At 46.5% G+C, this 24174-nt stretch overlaps 1 protein-coding gene across 34 annotated transcripts in view; it reads left to right on the forward strand.

Moving 5' to 3' along the window:
• ABLIM1 (actin binding LIM protein 1) overlaps nt 1-24174 on the forward strand; it is a 241197-nt gene that overhangs the window by 168398 nt on the left and 48625 nt on the right. For all 34 annotated transcript variants that reach the window (XM_044296708.1, XM_044296719.1, XM_044296709.1 and 31 more), the window contains 2 exons: nt 3376-3463; nt 17208-17266. In XM_044296708.1, the coding sequence (XP_044152643.1) occupies nt 3376-3463; nt 17208-17266 (147 nt within the window). The remainder of the gene's footprint in view (nt 1-3375; nt 3464-17207; nt 17267-24174) is intronic.

Consider the following 24174-nt stretch of genomic DNA (forward strand, 5'->3'; position numbering starts at 1 on the left):
GAGCTGCACTCACTATTCTGCTGGTGCAGTCACTGTGTACATACATTACTTATCCTGTACTGATCCTGAGTTACATCCTGTATTATACTCCGGAGCTGCACTCACTATTCTGCTGGTGCAGTCACTGTGTACATATAGTACTTATCCTGTACTGATCCTGAGTTACATCCTGTATTATACTCCAGAGCTGCACTCACTATTCTGCTGGTGCAGTCACTGTGTACATAATTACTTATCCTGTACTGATCCTGAGTTACATCCTGTATTATACTCCGGAGCTGCACTCACTATTCTGCTGGTGCAGTCACGTGTACATACATTACTTATCCTGTACTGATCCTGAGTTACATCCTGTATATACTCCAGAGCTGCACTCACTATTCTGCTGGTGCAGTCACTGTGTACATACATTACTTATCCTGTACTGATCTGAGTTACATCCTGTATTATACTCCGGAGCTGCACTCACTATTCTGCTGGTGCAGTCACTGTGTACATATAGTACTTATCCTGTACTGATCCTGAGTTACATCCTGTATTATACTCCAGAGCTGCACTCACTACTCTGCTGGTGCAGTCACTGTGTACATACATTACTTCTCCTGTATTATACTCCAGAGCTGCACTCACTATTATTATAGCAGATACACTGCTATGTTTACCTCACAGATGATTCTCAAGACTGGATACAATTGTAACAAGGTCTCAGCTGTGGGAAGTATTAGGTTGGATATGTTTTTTAATATTTGGCTTTAGTATGCTTCCATTCTCTGACAGAAATCAGAGGTCTTGTTGAGCATTTTTTTTAAAGTTGCTATGGTTTTATTCCTGCATTATCAGTATTTGGGGATTAATGCCCGCTTTCTTGCTCCTGGTATACAGAGGGTTAAACGCTCCCTATCTTTCTCTGACGTCTCGTCCTTTATTTGATGTTTCCTTCTCGTTATCTATGAAATTCTTCATCCTCCGACTTCAGAGCTGAGGTGTTTGTGCCGTTTCCGCTGTGAGCGCCTCCTTGTGGTCACCGGCAGGTGATGCATTATACACAAATCACAGGAGCGCCATGCAAGTCCATCGTGTGCCGCTCAGGGGTCTGGGAAAGCTGGGTGACGTCCTCAGCAGTGGTGACCTTAGTGACCTCTAGTCCCGAGCGTCCTTTCTGCGTTCTTGTGCTCTGGTGCTGAAGGTATTTGGGGGGCTCATTACTCCGTGTCCGGATTAGATATCACGCTGAGTGTCCGGTCTGGGGGCCGCCATACTGTGCGCTCCATGGAGCCGTGAGTATTCCTGCAGAACGATGTCTGTGCCCGCGGATAATAGGTTCTGTGGAGTCTGACAACTGACTGCTGGAGTGGGAAAAGAGTTGTCAGGGAACGTGTACAGCCACAGAGGGCTCCTCAGGAGGCGTCAGGTCTCTACACTGTTATGGGGGCCCATACACATACCATGGATGAGGGGAGTTATTGTCCTTTTTACTTGCAGTCTGCTGGGTGTGAAACTATGTACCCGGCTGAGGCTCTAGATCCGTTTTTCTTGTCGTAATTGTTAACATATGGAGCAAGTATTGCGGGTGCCATCATCATCGCTCTGTAGATTGTCAGCTCCAGGGCCAAGAATGTCACTGTACAGAACCCCTCATCTGGGTGATACTGTCTGCTGAGCTGTGTATCTAATCCTATCCTGTGTGATACTGTCTGCTGAGCTGTGTATCTAATCCTCTCCTGTGTGATACTGTCTGCTGAGCTGTGTATCTAATCCTATCCTGTGTGATACTCTCTGCTGAGCTGTGTATCTAATCCTACCCTGTGTGATACTGTCTGCTGAGCTGTGTATCTAATCCTCTCCTGTGTGATACTGTCTGCTGAGCTGTGTATCTAATCCTATCCTGTGTGATACTGTCTGCTGAGCTGTGTATCTAATCCTATCCTGTGTGATACTGCCTGCTGAGCTGTGTATTTAATCCTATCCTGTGTGATACTGCCTGCTGAGCTGTGTATCTAATCCTATCCTGTGTGATACTGTCTGCTGAGCTGTGTATCTAATCCTATCCTGTGTGATACTGTCTGCTGAGCTGTGTATCTAATCCTATCCTGTGTGATACTGTCTGCTGAGCTGTGTATCTAATCCTATCCTGTGTGATACTGCCTGCTGAGCTGTGTATCTAATCCTATCCTGTGTGATACAGTCTGCTGAGCTGTGTATCTAATCCTGTCCTGTGTGATACTGCCTGCTGAGCTGTGTATCTAATCCTATCCTGTGTGATACTGTCTGCTGAGCTGTGTATCTAATCCTATCCTGTGTGATACTGTCTGCTGAGCTGTGTATCTAATCCTATCCTGTGTGATACTGTCTGCTGAGCCGTGTATCTAATCCTATACTGTGTGATACTGTCTGCTGAGCTGTGTATCTAATCCTATCCTGTGTGATACTGCCTGCTGAGCTGTGTATCTAATCCTGTCCTGTGTGATACTGTCTGCTGAGCTGTGTATCTAATCCTATCCTGTGTGATACTGTCTGCTGAGCTGTGTATCTAATCCTATCCTGTGTGATACTGTCTGCTGAGCTGTGTATCTAATCCTACCCTGTGTGATACTGTCTGCTGAGCTGTGTATCTAATCCTCTCCTGTGTGATACTGCCTGCTGAGCCGTGTATCTAATCCTATCCTGTGTGATACTGTCTGCTGAGCCGTGTATCTAATCCTATCCTGTGTGATACTGTCTGCTGAGCCGTGTATCTAATCCTATCCTGTGTGATACTGTCTGCTGAGCTGTGTATCTAATCCTATCCTGTGTGATACAGTCTGCTGAGCCGTGTATCTAATCCTATCCTGTGTGATACTGTCTGCTGAGCCGTGTATCTAATCCTATCCTGTGTGATACTGTCTGCTGAGCTGTGTATCTAATCCTATCCTGTGTGATACTGTCTGCTGAGCCGTGTATCTAATCCTATCCTGTGTGATACTGTCTGCTGAGCTGTGTATCTAATCCTCTCCTGTGTGATACTGTCTGCTGAGCCGTGTATCTAATCCTATCCTGTGTGATACTGTCTGCTGAGCTGTGTATCTAATCCTCTCCTGTGTGATACTGTCTGCTGAGCCGTGTATCTAATCCTATCCTGTGTGATACTGTCTGCTGAGCTGTGTATCTAATCCTCTCCTGTGTGATACTGTCTGCTGAGCCGTGTATCTAATCCTATCCTGTGTGATACTGCCTGCTGAGCTGTGTATCTAATCCTGTCCTGTGTGATACTGTCTGCTGAGCTGTGTATCTAATCTTATCTGCTGGGACTCTTTGGAGGGCTGGTGCACTCGTCAGGGTCTTGTGAGGTGTGAGGTTGCAGGTGCCTCGTTGCTGAGCTTTGTGTCTCTTTTGCAGGCTGGGGACAAGCACTATCACCCGAGCTGTGCACGATGCAGCAGATGTCACCAGATGTTCACTGAAGGAGAGGAAATGTACCTTCAAGGTAAGGGCCCGTCTTATTCTGTGAGGTAGTCAGAGGTGTGAGGCACTGGATGCCTCGCTGTGGCTTTGTTCGGTCTATTTTCTGGGGGTCGACCCTGTATGAGGGTCATTGAGGACCTTCCAGCTTCCTAAGTTACTGATAAGTCATTGCTTTACCTGCCACAGCCTGACATTGTGCAGTAGACTGTGCAGTGTGTGGCTGGCGGCCCCCTTCTCAGCGCTACACCTGTATCAGTAATTCTACCCCAGGGGGTCTTCTATGAAAAAGGGGACAGACAGGAAGTGGAGGTGCGAGCCGCATCAGCCAATCAAAATCCAGCTTTTATGGTATCCCCTGAGCTGAAAGCAGAATAAATGTATGTGCGGCATGTAACATAGAAAGCATAATCCCTGGGGGCAGGACCCCAAAATTCCACAGTGCCCCCATAAGTGACCTCCACCGTCCTCCCCATAACAGTGACATCCACAGCGCCCCCATAATGGTGACATCCACAGTGCCCCCATAACAGTGACATCCACAGTGCCCCCATAACTGTGACATCCACAGCGCCCCCATAACGGTGACATCCACAGTGCCCCCATAACTGTGACATCCACAGTGCCCCCCATAACAGTGACCTCCACAGCGCCCCTATAACAGTGACATCCACAGTGACCCCATAACGGTGACCTCCACAGTGACCCCTATAACGGTGACCTCCACAGTGACCCCCATAACGGTGACCTCCCCAGTGACCCCATAACGGTGACCTCCACAGTTTTCCCCCCATAACGGTGACCTCCACAGTGCCCCCATACGGTGCCAATCCACTAGTGCCACCCATAACGTGACCTCCACAGTGCCCCCATAACGGTGAACCTCCACAAGTGCCCCCATAACAGTGCCTCCACAGTGGCCCCCATAACAGTGACCTCCACAGTGCCCCCATAACAGTGACCTCCACAGTGCCCCCATCACATTGACCTCCACAGTGCCCCCATAACAGTGACCTCCACCCCAGTGCCACCCCTAACACGCTGACCTCACAGTGCCCCCATTAACAGTGACATCCCACAGTGCCCCCATTACCAGTGAACCTCCACAGTGCACCCCATACACAGTGACCTCCCAGTGCCCCCCACTAACCGTGCACCTCCCACAGTGACCCCCATAACAGTGAACTCCACAGTGGCCCCCATAACAACAGTGCACCTCCACAGTGCCCCCCATAACAGTGACCTCCACAGTGCACTCCATACCAGTGCCTCCACAGTGACCTCCACAGCCCCTAACAGTGACATCCACAGTGCCACCATAACAGTGACCTCCAGCATTGCCCCATAACAGTGACCTCCACAGTGCCCCCATAACAGTGACCGTCCACAGTGCCCCCATAACAGTGACTCCTACAGTGCCCCCATAACAGCGAACCCTTCACAGTGCCCCATAGCCCTCCAGGCCCCATAACAGCGACCTCCACAGTGCCCCCATAACAGTGACATCCACAGTGCCCCCATAACAGCGACCTCACAGTGCCTCCATAACAGTGACATCCACAGTGCCCCCATAACAGTGACCTCCACAGTGCCCCCATAACAGTGACCTCCACAGTGCCCCCATAACAGTGACCTCCACAGTGCCCCCATAACAGTGACCCTCCACAGTGCCCTCATAACAGTGACATCCACAGTGCCCCCATAACAGTGACCTCCACAGTGCCCCCATAACAGTGACATCCACAGCGCCCCATAACAGTGACATCCACAGTGCCCCATGAAGGTGACCTCCACAGTGCCTCCATAACAAGTGACATCCACAGTGCCTCCTAACAGTGACATCCACAGTGCCTCCATAACAGTGACATCCACAGTGCCTCCATAACAGTGACATCCACAGTGCCCCCATAACAGTGACATCCACAGTGCCCCCATGAAGGTGACCTCCACAGCGCCCCCATAACAGTGACCTCCACAGCGCCCCCATACAGTGACTTCCACAGCGCCCCCATAACAGTGACATCCACAGTGCCCCCATAACAGTGACCTCCACAGGCCCCCCATAACAGTGACCTCCACAGCGCCCCCCCATAACAGTGACCTCCACAGTGCCCCCATAATAGTGACATCCACAGTGCCCCATAACAGGGTGACATCCACAGTGACCCCATAACGGGACCTCCACAGTGCCCCCATAACGGTGACATCCACAGTGCCCCATAACAGGACATCCACAGTGCCCCATACAGGACCTACCACAGTGCCCCCATAACAGTGACCTCCACAGTTGCCCCCATAACAGCTGACCTCCAACAGTTGGCCTCCCTAACAGCGCGACCTCCACAGTGCCCCCCCCCTCCATAACAGCGACCTCCACAGTGCCCCCATAACAGCTGACCTTCCACAGTGCCTCCCATAACAGTGACCTCCACAGTGCCCCTCCATAAACAGTGACCTCCACAGTGCCCCATAACAGTGACCTCCACAGTGCCCTCCATAACAGTCGACCTCCACAGTGCCCCCATAACAGTGACCTCCACAGCTGCCCCCATAACAGTGACATCCACAGTGCCCCCCATAACAGTGACATCCACAGTGCCCTCCATAACAGTGACATCCACAGTGCCCCCATAACAGTGACATCCACAGTGCCCCCATAACAGTGACATCCACAGTGCCCCCATAACAGTGACATCCACAGTGCCCCATAACAGTGACATCCACAGTGCCCCCATAACAGTGACATCCACAGTGCCCCCATAACAGTGACATCCACAGTGCCCCATAACAGTGACATCCACAGTGCCCCCATAATAGTGACCTCCACAGTGCCCCCATAACAGTGACATCCACAGTGCCCCCATAACAGTGACATCCACAGTGCCCCATAACAGTGACATCCACAGTGCCCCCATAACAGTGACATCCACAGTGCCCCATAACAGTGACATCCACAGTGCCCCCATAACAGTGGAAATCCACAGTGCCCCCCCCATAACGGTGACCTCCACAGTGCCTCCCATAACAGTGACATCCACAGTGCCCCCATGAAGTGACATCCACAGTGCCTCCATAACAGTGACCATCCACAGTGCCTCCATAACAGTGACATCCACAGTGCCTCCATAACAGGTGACATCCACAGTGCCCCATAACAGTGACATCCACAGTGCCTCCCATAACAGTGACATCCACAGTGCCCACATAACAGTGACATCCACAGTGCCCCCATAACAGTGACATCCACAGTGCCCCCATAACAGTGGACATCCACAGTGCCCCCATAACAGTGACATCCACAGTGCCCCCAAACAGTGACATCCACAGTGACCCCCATAACAGTGACATACCACAGTGCCCCCATAACAGTGACATCCACAGTGCCCCCATGAACAGTGACATCACAGCGCCCCCATAACAGTGACCTCCACAGCGCCCCCATAACACGTGACCTCCACAGTGGCCCCTATAACAGTGACCTCCACAGTGCCCCATAATATTGACCTCCCAGTGCCTCCCTAACAGTGGACATCACAGTGCCCCATACAGGGACATCCACAGTGCCCCATAAACAGTGACATCCACGCTGCCACATAACAGTTGAATCACGTGCCCCCATTGAATGTGGGACCTCCATCAGCGCCCCCATAAACAGTGACCTCACAGCGCCCCATAACAGTGACCTACACAGCTGCCTCCATAACCGTGACCTCCACAGTGCCCCCATAACGTGACCTCCACAGTGCCCCCTATACAGTGACCTCCACAGTGCCCCCATAACAGTGACCTCAACAGCGCCCCCCATACACAGTGACCTCCACAGCGCCCCCATAACCAGTGACCTCCACAGTGCCCCCATAACAGTGACCTTCCACAGCTGCCCCCATAACCGTGACCTATCAACAGCGCCCCCATAACAGTGACCTCCACAGTGCCCTCCATAACAGTGACCTCCATAGCGCCCCATAACAGTGACCTCCACAGTGCCCCCATAACAGTGACCTCCACAGTGCCTCCATAACAGTGACCTCCACAGCGCCCCCATAACAGTGACCTCCACAGTGCCCCCATAACAGTGACCTCCACAGTGCCCCCATAACAGTGACCTCCACAGTGCCCCCCATAACAGTGACCTCCACAGTGCCCCCATAACAGTGACCTCCACAGTGCCCCCATAACAGTGACCTCCACAGTGCCTCCATAACAGTGACCTCCACAGCGCCCCATAACAGTGACCTCCACAGTGCCCCCATAACAGTGACCTCCACAGTGCCTCCATAACAGTGACCTCCACAGCGCCCCCATAACAGTGACCTCCACAGTGCCCCCATAACAGTGACCTCCACAGTGCCCCCCATAACAGTGACCTCCACAGTGCCCCCCATAACAGTGACCTCCACAGTGCCTCCATAACAGTGACCTCCACAGTGCCCCCATAACAGTGACCTCCACAGTGCCCCCATAACAGTGACCTCCACAGCGCCCCCATAACAGTGACCTCCACAGTGCCCCATAACAGTGACCTCCACAGTGCCCATAACAGTGACCTCCACAGTGCCCCCATAACAGTGACCTCCACAGCGCCCCCATAACAGTGACCTCCACAGTGCCCCATAACAGTGACCTCAACAGTGCCCCCCATAACAGTGACCTCCACAGTGCCCCCCATAACAGTGACCTCCACAGTGCCTCCATAACAGTGACCTCCACAGTGCCCCCATAACAGTGACCTCCACAGTGCCTCCATAACAGTGACCTCCACAGCGCCCCCATAACAGTGACCTCCACAGTGCCCCCATAACAGTGACCTCCACAGCGCCCCCATAACAGTGACCTCCATAACAGTGACCTCCACAGTTCGTTCTTAACCTGTCTTTTCTTATTTCTGTGTTAAGTTCAGATGTTACTGTTAAAAGTGACAAAAATGCAGGAGTCTTTTTTTCTGGATATTTACACAGTTTTTAATTATTACTTTTTTTAGCTGAAAATGAAATGTAATTCTAGGTTACATCCCGTATTATACTCCAGAGCTGCACTCACTATTCTGCTGGTGGAGTCACTGTGTACATACATTACTTATCCTGTACTGATCCTGAGTTACATCCTGTATTATACCCCAGAGCTGCACTCACTATTCTGCTGGTGCAGTCACTGTGTACGTACATTACTTTTCCTGTACTGATCCTGAGTTACATCCTGTATTATACCCCAGAGCTGCACTCACTATTCTGCTGGTGCAGTCACTGTGTACATACATTACTTATCCTGTACTGATCCCGAGTTACATCCTGTATTATACTCCAGAGCTGCACTCACTATTCTGCTGGTGAAGTCACTGTGTACATACATTACTTATCCTGTACTGATCCTGAGTTACATCCTGTATTATACCCCAGAGCTGCACTCACTATTCTGCTGGTGCAGTCACTGTGTACATACATTACTTATCCTGTACTGATCCTGAGTTACATCCTGTATTATACTCCAGAGCTGCACTCACTATTCTGCTGGTGCAGTCACTGTGTACATACATTACTTATCCTGTACTGATCCTGAGTTACATCCTGTATTATACTCCAGAGCTGCACTCACTATTCTGCTGGTGCAGTCACTGTGTACATACATTACTTATCCTGTACTGATCCTGAGTTACATCCTGTATTATACTCCAGAGCAGCACTCACTATTCTGCTGGTGCAGTCACTGTGTACATACATTACTTATCCTGTACTGATCCTGAGATATATCCTGTATTATACTCCAGAGCTGCACTCACTATTCTGCTGGTACAGTCACTGTGTACATACATTACTTATCCTGTACTGATCCTGAGTTACATCCTGTATTATACCCCAGAGCTGCACTCACTATTCTGCTGGTGCAGTCACTGTGTACATACATTACTTATCCTGTACTGATCCTGAGTTACATCCTGTATTATACTCCAGAGCTGCACTCACTATTCTGCTGGTGCAGTCACTGTGTACATACATTACTTATCCTGTACTGATCCTGAGTTACATCCTGTATTATACTCCAGAGCTGCACTCACTATTCTTCTGGTGCAGTCACTGTGTACATACATTACTTATCCTGTACTTATCCTGAGTTACATCCTGTATTATACTCCAGAGCTGCACTCACTATTCTGCTGGTGGAGTCACTGTGTACATACATTACTTATCCTGTACTGATCCTGAGTTACATCCTGTATTATACCCCAGAGCTGCACTCACTATTCTGCTGGTGCAGTCACTGTGTACATACATTACTTATCCTGTACTGATCCTGAGTTACATCCTGTATTATACCCCAGAGCTGCACTCACTATTCTGCTGGTGCAGTCACTGTGTACATACATTACTTATCCTGTACTGATCCCGAGTTACATCCTGTATTATACTCCAGAGCTGCACTCACTATTCTGCTGGTGAAGTCACTGTGTACATACATTACTTATCCTGTACTGATCCTGAGTTACATCCTGTATTATACTCCAGAGCTGCACTCACTATTCTGCTGGTGCAGTCACTGTGTACATACATTACTTATCCTGTACTGATCCTGAGATATATCCTGTATTATACTCCAGAGCTGCACTCACTATTCTGCTGGTACAGTCACTGTGTACATACATTACTTATCCTGTACTGATCCTGAGTTACATCCTGTATTATACTCCAGAGCTGCACTCACTATTCTGCTGGTGCAGTCACTGTGTACATACATTACTTATCCTGTACTGATCCTGAGATATATCCTGTATTATACTCCAGAGCTGCACTCACTATTCTGCTGGTACAGTCACTGTGTACATACATTACTTATCCTGTACTGAGGGAGTCACAGAATTACCACCATTCTAAAATATAACCTTTAATTGTATTTAAATAAAAGTCAATACACCCTTATCTATACAGAAATTAGAAAATAAGTAAATACAAAAAAGAAATCAAAAAGTAGGTCTGATGGTATAACCCGTCTAAGGCTGATAGGGAGGTGGTAGAGCAGTTATGTTGGGCCTATAGGGAAAAAAGTCCCTGATGCTGGCCCTGATGTAGATGATCCTGCCTATATACGGAATAGCCGCCCTGATAAGGGCGATCCCGTCTCTCGTACCTCCTAAAAAACCCTAAAGAACCCTAGCGGGAGAGGGGACACAAGAATTAATAAACTTGATAGAAGACCTATACTAAGTTACACAAAATAATAAATAGAAAAAGTACCCGAGAAGATTAAATGTGGCATTCATCAATCCAAAAGAAAAGGTGAATATATATAAGGTAATAAAAGTCCAATACCGTCCCTACGCGTTTCGCCTGGTTGTTGTCAGGCTCATCAGGGGACAAAATTGCTCACGGAGAACCGACACCAAAAGGTACTAAGATAATATTATGTACAAGAAAATTTATTTTTGATTTTTTGAACTATTTTAGATAATAACAATATAAACCGCTGGCTCTAATAAGAATAGTGACACCTGTCAGTAAGATAACAGAATATTTGATACAGGGGATCCCTAAGTAGCCGGTGGTGGATCGAGAGGTGGGGGTCTGGATTGATGAACTCTACAGATCCCCAATTCTCAAGAATTCCAGAGAGTGGCTACGTGACGGTATATCATTTTATATATATAATGTATAATCCGAATAAAGGTCCCCCTGACTAGCTGCAAATTGGTTATAATGATAAGAGCGGACACCACACATAGAGAGTCTGGACAAAAATAGGTAATTAAACCAAGATGTGGTATAGGCGATGTGCAGTAGGTACCATAGAAAGTAGCAGTGCAAGATAACAGGCAAACAGTGCTATTAAAGCACATGGTACTTGCGTTCCCTTAAACGATTAGGGGTCCATATGTCGAGTCCATGGATGAGGAAGCCAGAGTCAGATGGGATGTTGAGGTGGCGCTCAGGTGGTGATATGCGGCAGGTAGCAGGGAAATACTGACGTGATTACCTATATATAGGATACTTCCGGGTATCGGGGAGGCCAGGCGTCCACGTGATGGATGTGACGTGGGGCGTGCTACGTAACATGCCCCCACGTGACCGGGAGAATGACGCGGCCGTACATGTGACCTAGTGTGTGGGTCACGTGATGGGTAACAGGGAGGCCGGGCGCCCACGTGATCGGTGTGACGCGAGGCCTCCTACGTCAGATGCCCCCACGTGACCGGGAGGACGTGATCTGGTGAGGTCACTGTACTGGTCACGTGAGGTGGGCGGAGCATAGGGGCCGTGATGGCTGATTGCAGTAGCCATCATTAATGAACAGTATCAAAATGTGAGTGAATTTGATATGGATAAGGGAGATAGTGGGGAACATAATTAATGTCTCCTAAAGGGAAATAAGTTAATACCGGGATGATGGCAGAGAGAGCCGGGGATCGGAATACACAGAATACTGGAAGTGTATCAAATATAGGTGTATGCATCCACGATGGATTCATTAATAATAGATAGCCAGGGATTAGTTGATAAAGGGTGACCAACTATTGAATAAATAATTGAGGATCAGGTGTGGAGGAGTTAATCTCCCAGTCAACATACGTTGTACTAGATAAAAGATAAATTGATCCTATCAGATAGGAGGCCTCAAATAAAGCACGCATAATCTATGTTTTCGTTTAGTCCAGATGGTGCCACAGTGTTTAGTCTGAAGATCCATCTGGACTCTTTCTGTTTTAATAATTTGTCTATATCCCCACCTCGCTTAGACATCTTTAGGACTTCAATCATGAAGAAATTAATGCTTTTAGTGGACCCTGCATGACTCATCCACATGTGTCTGGATATCGGTTTGTCTCGTTTCTTTCGGATATCTCCGATATGTTCAAGAATCCGTTTTTTAAAAATTCTTTTGGTCTTGCCTATATACTTGAGTCCACAGTCACATTGAGCCATGTAGATTATCCCAGCTGTGTTACAATTTGCAAAACTGCGAGGATAGAATGTCTGATCACCTAGGCTATTCATGAATGTTTTACCGGGGACTATATACATGCATGCCTTGCATTTACCGCACTTAAAAGTGCCCACTTGTCTGTTAGACAGCCATGCCTTCTTTTCTGGGGGCTCAAAGTGACTGTGGACCAAGGTGTCACCTATATTGCGTCCGCGTCTATAGGTGATTGCCGGATTATCCGGTAGGACCTGTGTAAGATCAGGGTCGGTCTTCAGAAGAGACCAATATCGATTTAGGATGTCTCGAATTTGTCTTGATTCTGAGTCAAAGGTGCCGATGATTCTAATTAGATCCTGAGGGGCTGGTTTTTTAGGGTTTGGTTGAAGGAGGGTGGTACGGTCCTTAGAGTTGGCCCAGTCCCATGCCTCAAAAAGACAGGGGTCAGGATAGCCCCTTTGTTTGAAGCGATCAAAAAGTTTAGATGCTTCATGCGAGAAGTTTTGACTATTGGAACAGTTCCTTCGAACTCTTAGGAATTGGCCTTTTGGAATGCCCCTCTTAAGGGGAGTGGGGTGAAAACTTTCCCAGCGTAGAAGGCTGTTGGTTGAAGTCTTCTTCCTAAAGAGGGTGGTTTTGATGTAATTACGTTGATCTCTTGCCAGACAGACATCCAAAAAATTGATGGTATTGGGGTGCATTTCGAAGGTGAAGAACAGTCCAATGTGGTTTGAGTTCAGGGTGTCCATGAATTGTTGAAATTGACAAGCTGTACCTGACCAGAGTAGTAAAATGTCATCTATATATCTGGACCATAAAGAGATGAATCTGGTCCAGGATGACATCGATTCAGAGAAGACGACCGTGTCCTCCCACCAGCCCAGGAGCAGATTGGCATATGTCGGTGCACAGGGGCTACCCATTGCAGTGCCCCTGAGCTGGTGGTAGAAGCGGCCCTCAAATATGAAATAGTTGTGTGTAAGCACAAAATTGAGGAGTTGGAGGGTAAATTGATTGTGTCGGTATAGGTCCGTAGACCTGGAATCCAGATAATGTTTTACTGCTGCTAAACCCTTGTTATGTGGGATAGAAGTATATAGTGCTTCTACATCTATTGATGCAAACCAGCTGTCAGGTTCTATAGTGACTCCTTCGACTCTTTTTAGTAAATCAGTCGTGTCTCGTAGGTATGAGGGGAGTGTTGACACGAATGGACGTAAGATTTTGTCTATGTAAATGCCAGAGTGGTGTGTAAGGCTCTCAATTCCCGATACTATGGGACGTCCTTTAAGGGGGCGTGTCTCCTTGTGTATTTTTGGAAGCCCATAGAACGTGGCTATTTTCGGTGTGACATTTAATAGATATTCATATTCCTTTCGGTCTATACATCTGTTATCCAGACCCTCTCTCAATAGCTGGGAGAGTTCGGTCTGGAAAGCCTCAGTGGGGTCACCCCTGAGGACTGCGTAGCTATTTTTATCAGAGACCAGGGAGAGGCACATATCTCTATATTGCTGTACCGAGAGGATAACAATGTTCCCCCCCTTATCGGAGGGTTTGATAACAATGTCCCTATTAGTTTTTAGGTTATGCAATGCTGTTATTTCTGCCCGAGTGTAGTTTTTATTATCAGGGGTAGTGTATCCTATTTTCTCCAGATCTCGTGTGACCGACTTAAGGAAGATATCTATATTGGCATCATTCAAGGTTTTGGGTGGCATTTTAGAGCTTTTCTTTCTCAAGGTGGTAAAGGGACCCTGTCCCCTTGGTCGCTCATTCTCTTCTAGAAGACCTACGAGATTATCAATGTCCTCTAGGTCCCCCATTTCCACACCTAATTCCTGGCATCTCTTCTGATCTACTGTTGCAAAGATCTTGTGCCAACGTAATTTCCTGGTAAATAGTTGTATATCTTTGATCCAGTCAAAACAGTCAAATCTGGTTGTTGGTACATATGTGAGTCCCTTTCTTAGTATGGATGTCTCGTCTTCAGAAAGAATTTTCCCTGATAAGTTAATGATTAAGGTGTTTTCTGTGGTGGAGTTCTCTATTTTTTGTTTATGGGGGGTAGTGGACGATCCCTCAATCCATGCGGGTTCGATGGAGGTGGGCCTAAAAAAACCCCGTTGGTTGTGGTCATAGGTAAAGAAGACAGGTTTGAGGTAGCAGAGGAGGATGAGGATCCTGATATATGACCATCCTGTTCTAGTTGTTCCTGGTTGGTCCGGGCTCCATTTATCAATCCTCCTCTGATCTGTTGGCCCCATGGTCTGGGTGGGTTACCACTAGTGTATTGGTCGTTACGCCAATTGGATCTGGGGGCTGGGTATCTATTCCGTCCCCTATAACGTCCTCTACCCCTCCAATTGGATCTTTGAGTGGGATATTGTGGGCGATAAGTAGACGATTCAGGGTCAGAGCTCTCTATTTCAGATGCTGATGTGTCAGTGATAGAGCCCCTTTTGTCCCCCCCTGTGGTTATATATGCCGTGTTGTTCCTGAATTCGGCTAGGTCCTTGGTAAATTGTCTATGTTTCCTTTCAACAAGGGTCGACCTATATTTTTCTATATTATTTTGTAATTCAAGTTCTTTTTTTGAAAAGTCAGTATGGTCCTTGAATTTTAGTGCTGTCTCGGTTAATGTGACTTTTTTCTTTTCTAGCTGTTCGATATTAATCTTTTCTTGTTCTAACAATAGTCGCATAAATCTGATGGAGCTTGTTGTGGCCTCAGTTTCCCATTTTACCAATAATTCAGGGGTACTGATCCGTGGCGCAGGACGTATATATATTCTGAGGCCATTAGGGACAATTGAGTTTTTTATATAGTTGTCAAGGGATTGAATCTCCCACCATGCTTTAATGTAATCCTTGTGGATCTCGTATAGGTCTTTAAAGATAGTCTTGAGTGAGGGGGTAGTTATGTTGGATAGAGTTAGTTCTTTGTCTGAAAAAATCTCATTGGCTTCTGTTAGCCATCTGTCTTCATTAGTCTGCGTGCTTAGGAAGCCAGCCATCACATGGATATTGTGATGGTTATATATTCGATATAATTTTAAGCGAGAGAAGAAGCATTCACAGTTTGAACATAATCCTGTTCAGGGGAATCAGTAGTAGAATGAGGTTATATATCAGGGAGTCACAGAATTACCACCATTCTAAAATATACTGAGTATACTGTACTCCAGAGTACTGATCCTGAGTTACATCCTGTATTATACTCCAGAGCTGCACTCACTATTCTGCTGGTGCAGTCACTGTGTACATACATTACTTATCCTGTACTGATCCTGAGTTACATCCTGTATTATCCCCCAGAGCTGCACTCACTATTCTGCTGGTGCAGTCACTGTGTACATACATTACTTATCCTGTACTGATCCTGAGTTACATCCTGTATTATACTCCAGAGCTGCACTCACTATTCTGCTGGTGCAGTCACTGTGCACATACATTAGTTATCCTGTACTGATCCTGAGTTACATCCTGTATTATACTCCAGAGCTGCACTCACTATTCTGCTGGTGCAGTCACTGTGTACATAATTACTTATCCTGTACTGATCCTGCGTTACATCCTGTATTATACTCCAGAGCTGCACTCACTATTCTGCTGGTGCAGTCACTGTGTACATACATTACTTATCCTGTACTGATCCTGAGTTACATCCTGTATTATACTCCAGAGCTGCACTCACTATTCTGCTGGTGCAGTCACTGTGTACATACATTACTTATCCTGTACTGATCCTCAGTTACATGCTGTATTATACTCCAGAGCTGCACTCACTATTCTGCTGGTGCAGTCACTGTGTACATACATTACTTATCCTGTACTGATCCTCAGTTACATCCTGTATTATACTCCAGAGCTGCACTCACTATTCTGCTGGTGCAGTCACTGTGCACATACATTACTTATCCTGTACTGATCCTGACTTACATCCTGTATTATACGCCAGAGCTGCACTCACTATTCTGCTGGTGCAGTCACTGTGTACATACATTACTTATCCTGTACTGATCCTGAGATACATCCTGTATTATACTCCAGAGCTGCACTCACTATTCTGCTGGTGCAGTCGCTGTGTACATACATTACTTATCCTGTACTGATCCTGAGTTACATCCTGTATTATACTCCAGAGCTGCACTCACTATTCTGCTGGTGCAGTCACTGTGTACATACATTACTTATCCTGTACTGATCCTGAGTTACATCCCGTATTATACTCCAGAGCTGCACTCACTATTCTGCTGGTGCAGTCACTGTGTACATACATTACTTATCCTGTACTGATCCTGAGTTACATCCCGTATTATACTCCAGAGCTGCGCTCACTATTCTGCTGGTGCAGTCACTGTGTACATACATTGCGTCACTTTCTATCAGGCTTATTTATGGTGTTTGCAGCCCGGGATCGCGTCTTATAATTACTGACAGGCGGATCCGCTGATTATATAACGCTTCGGCTCCCATCGCTCAACGAGATTGCGTTTCATCAGAGAAATGTAAACATTTTGCGCTGTTTGATCTCTGCTGAGATTCGTCATGTGACTTGCAGTTGTGGAGGGAGGTGCTGATCTCTCAGGGGCCCCGCTAGTCCATCTGTGATCTGAGCCCCGGGAGCCGCAGAGTGCTCGCCCTCATGTTCTGGAAAACTGCTTAAATAACAACTGCTCCCCTTGTGTTGTAATGAGAGGGGTCACTGTGAGGAATACAAATCTCTGCACAATGACGGCGCCACTAAGATGCCGAAAACACTGAAAGCAGCCCGTGAACAGGTGGAGGGGGTTTTATTGCGGCCTCTGTGACTGATGAGCAGCAGCGCATCTCAACGTGTGTCCTCTGCTCCTTCCACAGGGTCCACGGTCTGGCATCCCGACTGCAAGCAGACGACCAAGGCAGAGGAGAAGATGCGGGTAAGTGGCCTTATCTCTGTATCTATCTCATGATGGAGCATTCCTTGCTGACCATTATAGGACACTGGCTATGGCGGGTCTGGGAGGCCCGTGCTGACCCCGCGCCTGACCCGTTCAGGGTGTGGAAACATTGAGCTGTTCTCTGGCAGGGAATGTTCTGCTGCTCTCATCTTGGCCGCTGTTCAGAGCTGGAGATAATATAATACATTATTATAATGCTCCTCTGACCATAGTTGTCACTGGCACAGAGGGCCCCTGCTCCACAGAGCTGGCACTCACAGGTCACTGTGCACCCCTCCCCCGCTGCATTCTGCACAGTTATGTCCTAGATTTTCTCTTTTTTCCAGTAATACAGAATTGTTTGCATATTTCTTAGTGATCTGTGATCCTGAAGGAGCTGGGTGACCACTAGTCCAGCATCCACCCAGCTTCACTGAATCCTAAGCAGGATCTACAGAATTATCCAGTGACCTTCAGCTCTGTCTCTTCTAGGTAACCTTGTTATGCAGAAGCCTGAGAAAGCTGAGTAATTAACAGCTCAGGAATTAGTCTCCTTCATCCTCCTATCATGTTGTTTTAGATCTGAATTTTAGGGGGTCAGAGATCCAACTTTCTGATAAGGAGCTCCAACTCTTCTGCATAGATATAATGTAACAAACCTTCTGTCTACAGCCACCACTAGGGGGAGCCCAGAAGAATATCGCATTCAGATATATACAGCCACCACTAGAGGGAGCTCAGGAGATTACTGCATGCAGATATATAAAGCCACCACTAGAGGGAGCTCAGGAGATTACTACATACAGATATATATACAGCCACCACTAGAGGGAGCTCAGGAGATTACTGCATACAGATATATACAGTCACCACTAGAGGGAGCTCAGGAGATTACTGCATACAGATATATACAGCAACTACTAGAAGGAGCTCAGGAGATTACTGCATACAGATATATACAGCCACCACTAGTAGGAGCTCAGGAGATTACTGCATGCAGATATATACAGCCACCACTAGAGGGAGCTCAGGAGATTACTGCATGCAGATATATACAGCCACCACTAGAGGGAGCTCAGGAGATTACTACATACAGATATATACAGCCACCACTAGAGGGAGCTCAGGAGATTACTACATACAAATATATAAAGCCACCACTAGAGGGAGCTCAGGAGATTACTACATACAGATATATACAGCCACCACTAGAGGGAGCTCAGGAGATTACTACATATAGATATATACAGCCACCACTAGAGGGAGCTCAGGAGATTACTACATACAGATATATACAGTCACCACTAGTAGGAGCTCAGGAGATTACTGCATACAGATATATACAACCACCACTAGAGGGAGTTTAGGAGATTACTGCATACAGATATATACAGCCACCACTAGAGGGATCTCAGGAGATTACTACATGCAGGTATATACAGCCACCACTAAAGTGAGCTCAGGAGATTACTACATACAGATATATACAGCCACCACTAGAGGGAGCTCAGGAGATTACTACATACAGATATATACATTCACCACTAGAGGGAGCTCAGGAGATTACTACATACAGATATATATACAGCCACCACTAGAGGGAGCTCAGGAGATTACTGCATACAGATATATACAGCCTCCACTAGAGGGAGCTCAGGAGATTACTGCATACAGATATATACAGCCACCACTAGAGGGAGCTCAGGAGATAACTACATACAGATATATACAGCCACCACTAGAGGGAGCTCAGGAGATTACTACATACAGATATATACATTCACCACTAGAGGGAGCTCAGGAGATTACTACATACAGATATATACAGCCACCACTAGAGGGAGCTCAGGAGATTACTGCATACAGATATATACAGCCTCCACTAGAGGGAGCTCAGGAGATTACTGCATACAGATATATACAGCCACTACTAGAAGGAGCTCAGGAGATTACTGCATACAGATATATACAGCCACCACTAGTAGGAGCTCAGGAGATTACTGCATGCAGATATATACAGCCACCACTAGAGGGAGCTCAGGAGATTACTGCATGCAGATATATAAAGCCACCACTAGAGGGAGCTCAGGAGATTACTACATACAGATATATACAGCCACCACTAGAGGGAGCTCAGGAGATTACTACATACAAATATATACAGCCACCACTAGAGGGAGCTCAGGAGATTACTACATATAGATATATACAGCCACCACTAGAGGGAGCTCAGGAGATTACTACATACAGATATATACAGTCACCACTAGTAGGAGCTCAGGAGATTACTGTATACAGATATATACAACCACCACTAGAGGGAGTTTAGGAGATTACTGCATACAGATATATACAGCCACCACTAGAGGGATCTCAGGAGATTACTACATGCAGGTATATACAGCCACCACTAAAGTGAGCTCAGGAGATTACTACATACAGATATATACAGCCACTACTAGTAGGAGCTCAGGAGAGTACTACATACAGATATATACAGCCACCACTAGGGGGAGCCCAGAAGATTATGGCATACAGATATATACAGCCACCACTAGTAGGAGCTCAGGAGATTACTGCATACAAATATATACAGCCACCACTAGAGGGAGCTCAGGAGATTACTACATACAGATATATACAGCCACCACTAGAGGGAGCTCAGGAGGTTACTGCATACAGATATATGCATCCACCACTAGAGGGAGCTCAGGAGATTACTGCATACAGATATATACAGCCACCACTAAAGGGAGCTCAGGAGATTACTACATACAGATATATACAGCCACCACTAGTAGGAGCTCAGGAGATTACTACATACAGATATATTCAGCCACCACTAGGAGGAGCCCAGAAGATTATGGCATACAGATATATACAGCCACCACTAGTAGGAGCTCAGGAGATTACTAGATACAGATATATACAGCCACCACTAAAGGGAGCTCAGGAGATTACTACATACAGATATATACAGCCACCACTAGAGGGAGCTCAGGAGATTACTGCATACAGATATATAAAGCCACCACTAAAGGGAGCTCAGGAGATTACTACATACAGATATATACAGCCACCACTAGAGGGAGCTCAGGAGATTACTACATACAGATATAAACAGCCACCACTAGAGGGAGCTCAGGAGATTACTACATACAGATATATACAGCCACCACTACAGGGAGCTCAGGAGATTACTACATACAGATATATACAGCCACCACTAGTAGGAGCTCAGGAGATTACTACATACAGATATATACAGCCACCACTAGGGGGAGCCCAGAAAATTATGGCATACAGATATATACAGCCACCACTAGTAGGAGCTCAGGAGATTACTGCATACAGATATATACAGCCACCACTAGAGGGAGCTCAGGAGGTTAATACATACAGCCGCTACTAAAAGAATCTTAGATTACTGTTTAAAGATATTTACATTATATGTTTGTGTAATCTGTATGTAGTGAGCTCTCTCTAGTGGTGGCTGTATAATCTGTATGTAGTGAGCTCCCTCTAGTGGTGGCTGTATAATCTGTTTGTAGTGAGCTCCCCCTAGTGGTAGCTGTATAATCTGTATGTAGTGAGCTCCCTCTATTGGTTGCTGTGTAATCTGTATGTAGTGAGCTCCCTCTAGTGGTGGCTGTATAATCTGTATGTAGTGAGCGCCCCCTAGTGGTGGCTGTATAATCTGTATGTAGTGAGCTCACTCTAGTGGTGGCTGTATAATCTGTATGTAGTGAGCTCCCTCTAGTGGTGGCTGTATAATCTGTATGCAGTGAGCTCCCTCTAGTGGTGGCTGTATAATCTGTATGTAGTGAGCTCCCCCTAGTGGTGGCTGTATAATCTGTATGCAGTGAGCTCCCTCTAGTGGTGGCTGTATAATCTGTATGTAGTGAGCTCCCTCTAGTGGTGGCTGTATAATCTGTATGTAGTGAGCGCCCTCTAGTGGTGGCTGTATAATCTGTATGTAGTGAGCTCCCCCTAGTGGTGGCTGTATAATCTGTATGCAGTGAGCTCCCTCTAGTGGTAGCTGTATAATCTGTATGTAGTGAGCTCCCTCTAGTGGTGGCTGTATAATCTGTATGTAGTGAGCGCCCCCTAGTGGTGGTTGTATAATCTGTATGTAGTGAGCTCTCTCTAGTGGTGGCTGTATAATCTGTATGTAGTAAGCTCCCCCTAGTGGTAGCTGTATAATCTGTATGTAGTGAGCTCCCTCTATTGGTTGCTGTGTAATCTGTATGTAGTGAGCTACCTCTAGTGGAGGCTGTATAATCTGTATGCAGTGAGCTTCCCCTAGTGGTAGCTGTATAATCTGTATGTAGTGAGCTCCCTCTAGTGGTGGCTGTATAATCTGTATGTAGTGAGCTCCCTCTAGTGGTGGCTGTATAATCTGTATGTAGTGAGCGCCCCCTAGTGGTGGCTGTATAATCTGTATGTAGTGAGCTCCCTCTAGTGGTGTCTGTATAATCTGTATGTAGTGAGCTCCCTTTATTGGTTGCTGTGTAATCTGTATGTAGTGAGCTACCTCTAGTGGAGGCTGTATAATCTGTATGTAGTGAGCTCCCTCTAGTGGTGGCTGTATAATCTGTATGTAGTGAGCTCCCTCTAGTGGTGGCTGTATAATCTGTATGTAGTGAGCGCCCCCTAGTGGTGGCTGTATAATCTGTATGTAGTGAGCTCCCTCTAGTGGTGTCTGTATAATCTGTATGCAGTGAGCTTCCTCTAGTGGTGGGTGTATAATCTGTATGTAGCGAGCGCCATACACCAAATGGAAAAGGATTTAGGAAAACTAGAGGAATGGTCAACAATCTGGCAACTAAAATGTAATGTTGATAAGTGCGAGATAATGCACCTGGGACGTAAAAACCCAAGAGCAGAATATACAATCAGTGATACAGTCCTAACCTCAGTATCTGAGGAAAGGGATTTAGGGGTCATTATTTCAGAAGACTTAAAGGTAGGCAGACCATGTCATAGAGCAGCAGGAGATGCTAGCAGAATGCTGGGGTGTATAGGGAGAGGCATTACCAGTAGACAGAGGGGGGCGCTCATGCCGCTCTACAGAGCACTAGTGAGACCTCATCTGGAGTATTGTGCGCAGTACTGGAGACCATATCTCCAGAAGGATACTGATACTTTGGAGAGAGTTCAGAGAAGAGCTACTAAACTGGTCCATGGATTGCAGGATAAAACTTACCAGGAAAGATGAAAGGACCTTAACATGTAGAGCTTGGAAGAAAGACGAGACAGAGGGGAGATGAGAGAGACGGCTAAATACATAAAGGGAATCAACAAGGTAAAAGAGGAGAGAAGATTTACAAGAAGGAAAACTGCTACAAGAGGACACAGTTTTAAATTAGAAGGGCAAAGGTTTAATAGTAATATAAGGAAGTATTACTTTGCTGAGAGAGTAGTGGATGCATGGAATAGCCTTCCTGCAGAAGTGGTAGCTGCAAATACAGTGGAGGAGTGTAAGCATGCATGGGATAGGCATAAGGCCATCCTTCATATAAGATGGGGCCGGGGCTATCCATAGTATTCAGTATATTGGGCAGACTAGATGGGCCAAACGGTTCTTATCTGCCGACACATTCTATGTTTCTATTTTTCTAGAGGTGTTTAAAATCTGTATGCAGTGAGCTCCCTCTAGTGGTGGCTGTATAATCTGTATGTAGTGAGCTCCCTCTAGTGGTGACTGTATAATCTGTATGTAGTGAGCTCCCTCTAGTGGTGGCTGTATAATCTGTATGCAGTGAGCTCCCTCTAGTGGTGGCTGTATAATCTGTATGTAGTGAGCTCCCTCTAGTGGTGGCTGTATAATCTGTATGCAGTGAGCTCCCTCTAGTGGTGGCTGTATAATCTGTATGTAGCGAGCGCCATACACCAAATGGAAAAGGATTTAGGAAAACTAGAGGAATGGTCAACAATCTGGCAACTAAAATGTAATGTTGATAAGTGCGAGATAATGCACCTGGGACGTAAAAACCCAAGAGCAGAATATACAATCAGTGATACAGTCCTAACCTCAGTATCTGAGGAAAGGGATTTAGGGGTCATTATTTCAGAAGACTTAAAGGTAGGCAGACCATGTCACAGAGCAGCAGGAAATGCTAGCAGAAGGCTGGGTGTATAGGGAGAGGCATTACCAGTAGACAGAGGGGGGCGCTCATGCCGCTCTACAGAGCACTAGTGAGACCTCATCTGGAGTATTGTGCGCAGTACTGGAGACCATATCTCCAGAAGGATACTGATACTCTAGAGAGAGTTCAGAGAAAAGCTACTAAACTGGTCCATGGATTGCAGGATAAAACTTACCAGGAAAGATGAAAGGACCTTAACATGTAGAGCTTGGAAGAAAGACGAGACAGAGGGGAGATGAGAGAGACTGCTAAATACATAAAGGGAATCAACAAGGTAAAAGAGGAGAGAAGATTTACAAGAAGGAAAACTGCTACAAGAGGACACAGTTTTAAATTAGAAGGGCAAAGGTTTAATAGTAATATAAGGAAGTATTACTTTGCTGAGAGAGTAGTGGATGCATGGAATAGCCTTCCTGCAGAAGTGGTAGCTGCAAATACAGTGGAGGAGTGTAAGCATGCATGGGATAGGCATAAGGCCATCCTTCATATAAGATGGGGCCGGGGCTATCCATAGTATTCAGTATATTGGGCAGACTAGATGGGCCAAACGGTTCTTATCTGCCGACACATTCTAGGTTTCTATTTTTCTAGAGGTGTTTAAAATCTGTATGCAGTGAGCTCCCTCTAGTGGTGGCTGTATAATCTGTATGTAGTGAGCTCCCTCTAGGGGTGACTGTATAATCTGTATGTAGTGAGCTCCCTCTAGTGGTGGCTGTATAATCTGTATGCAGTGAGCTCCCTCTAGTGGTGGCTGTATAA

Source organism: Bufo gargarizans, chromosome 6 (genome assembly GCF_014858855.1).
Source record: "Bufo gargarizans isolate SCDJY-AF-19 chromosome 6, ASM1485885v1, whole genome shotgun sequence".
Classification (NCBI taxonomy): domain Eukaryota; kingdom Metazoa; phylum Chordata; class Amphibia; order Anura; family Bufonidae; genus Bufo; species Bufo gargarizans.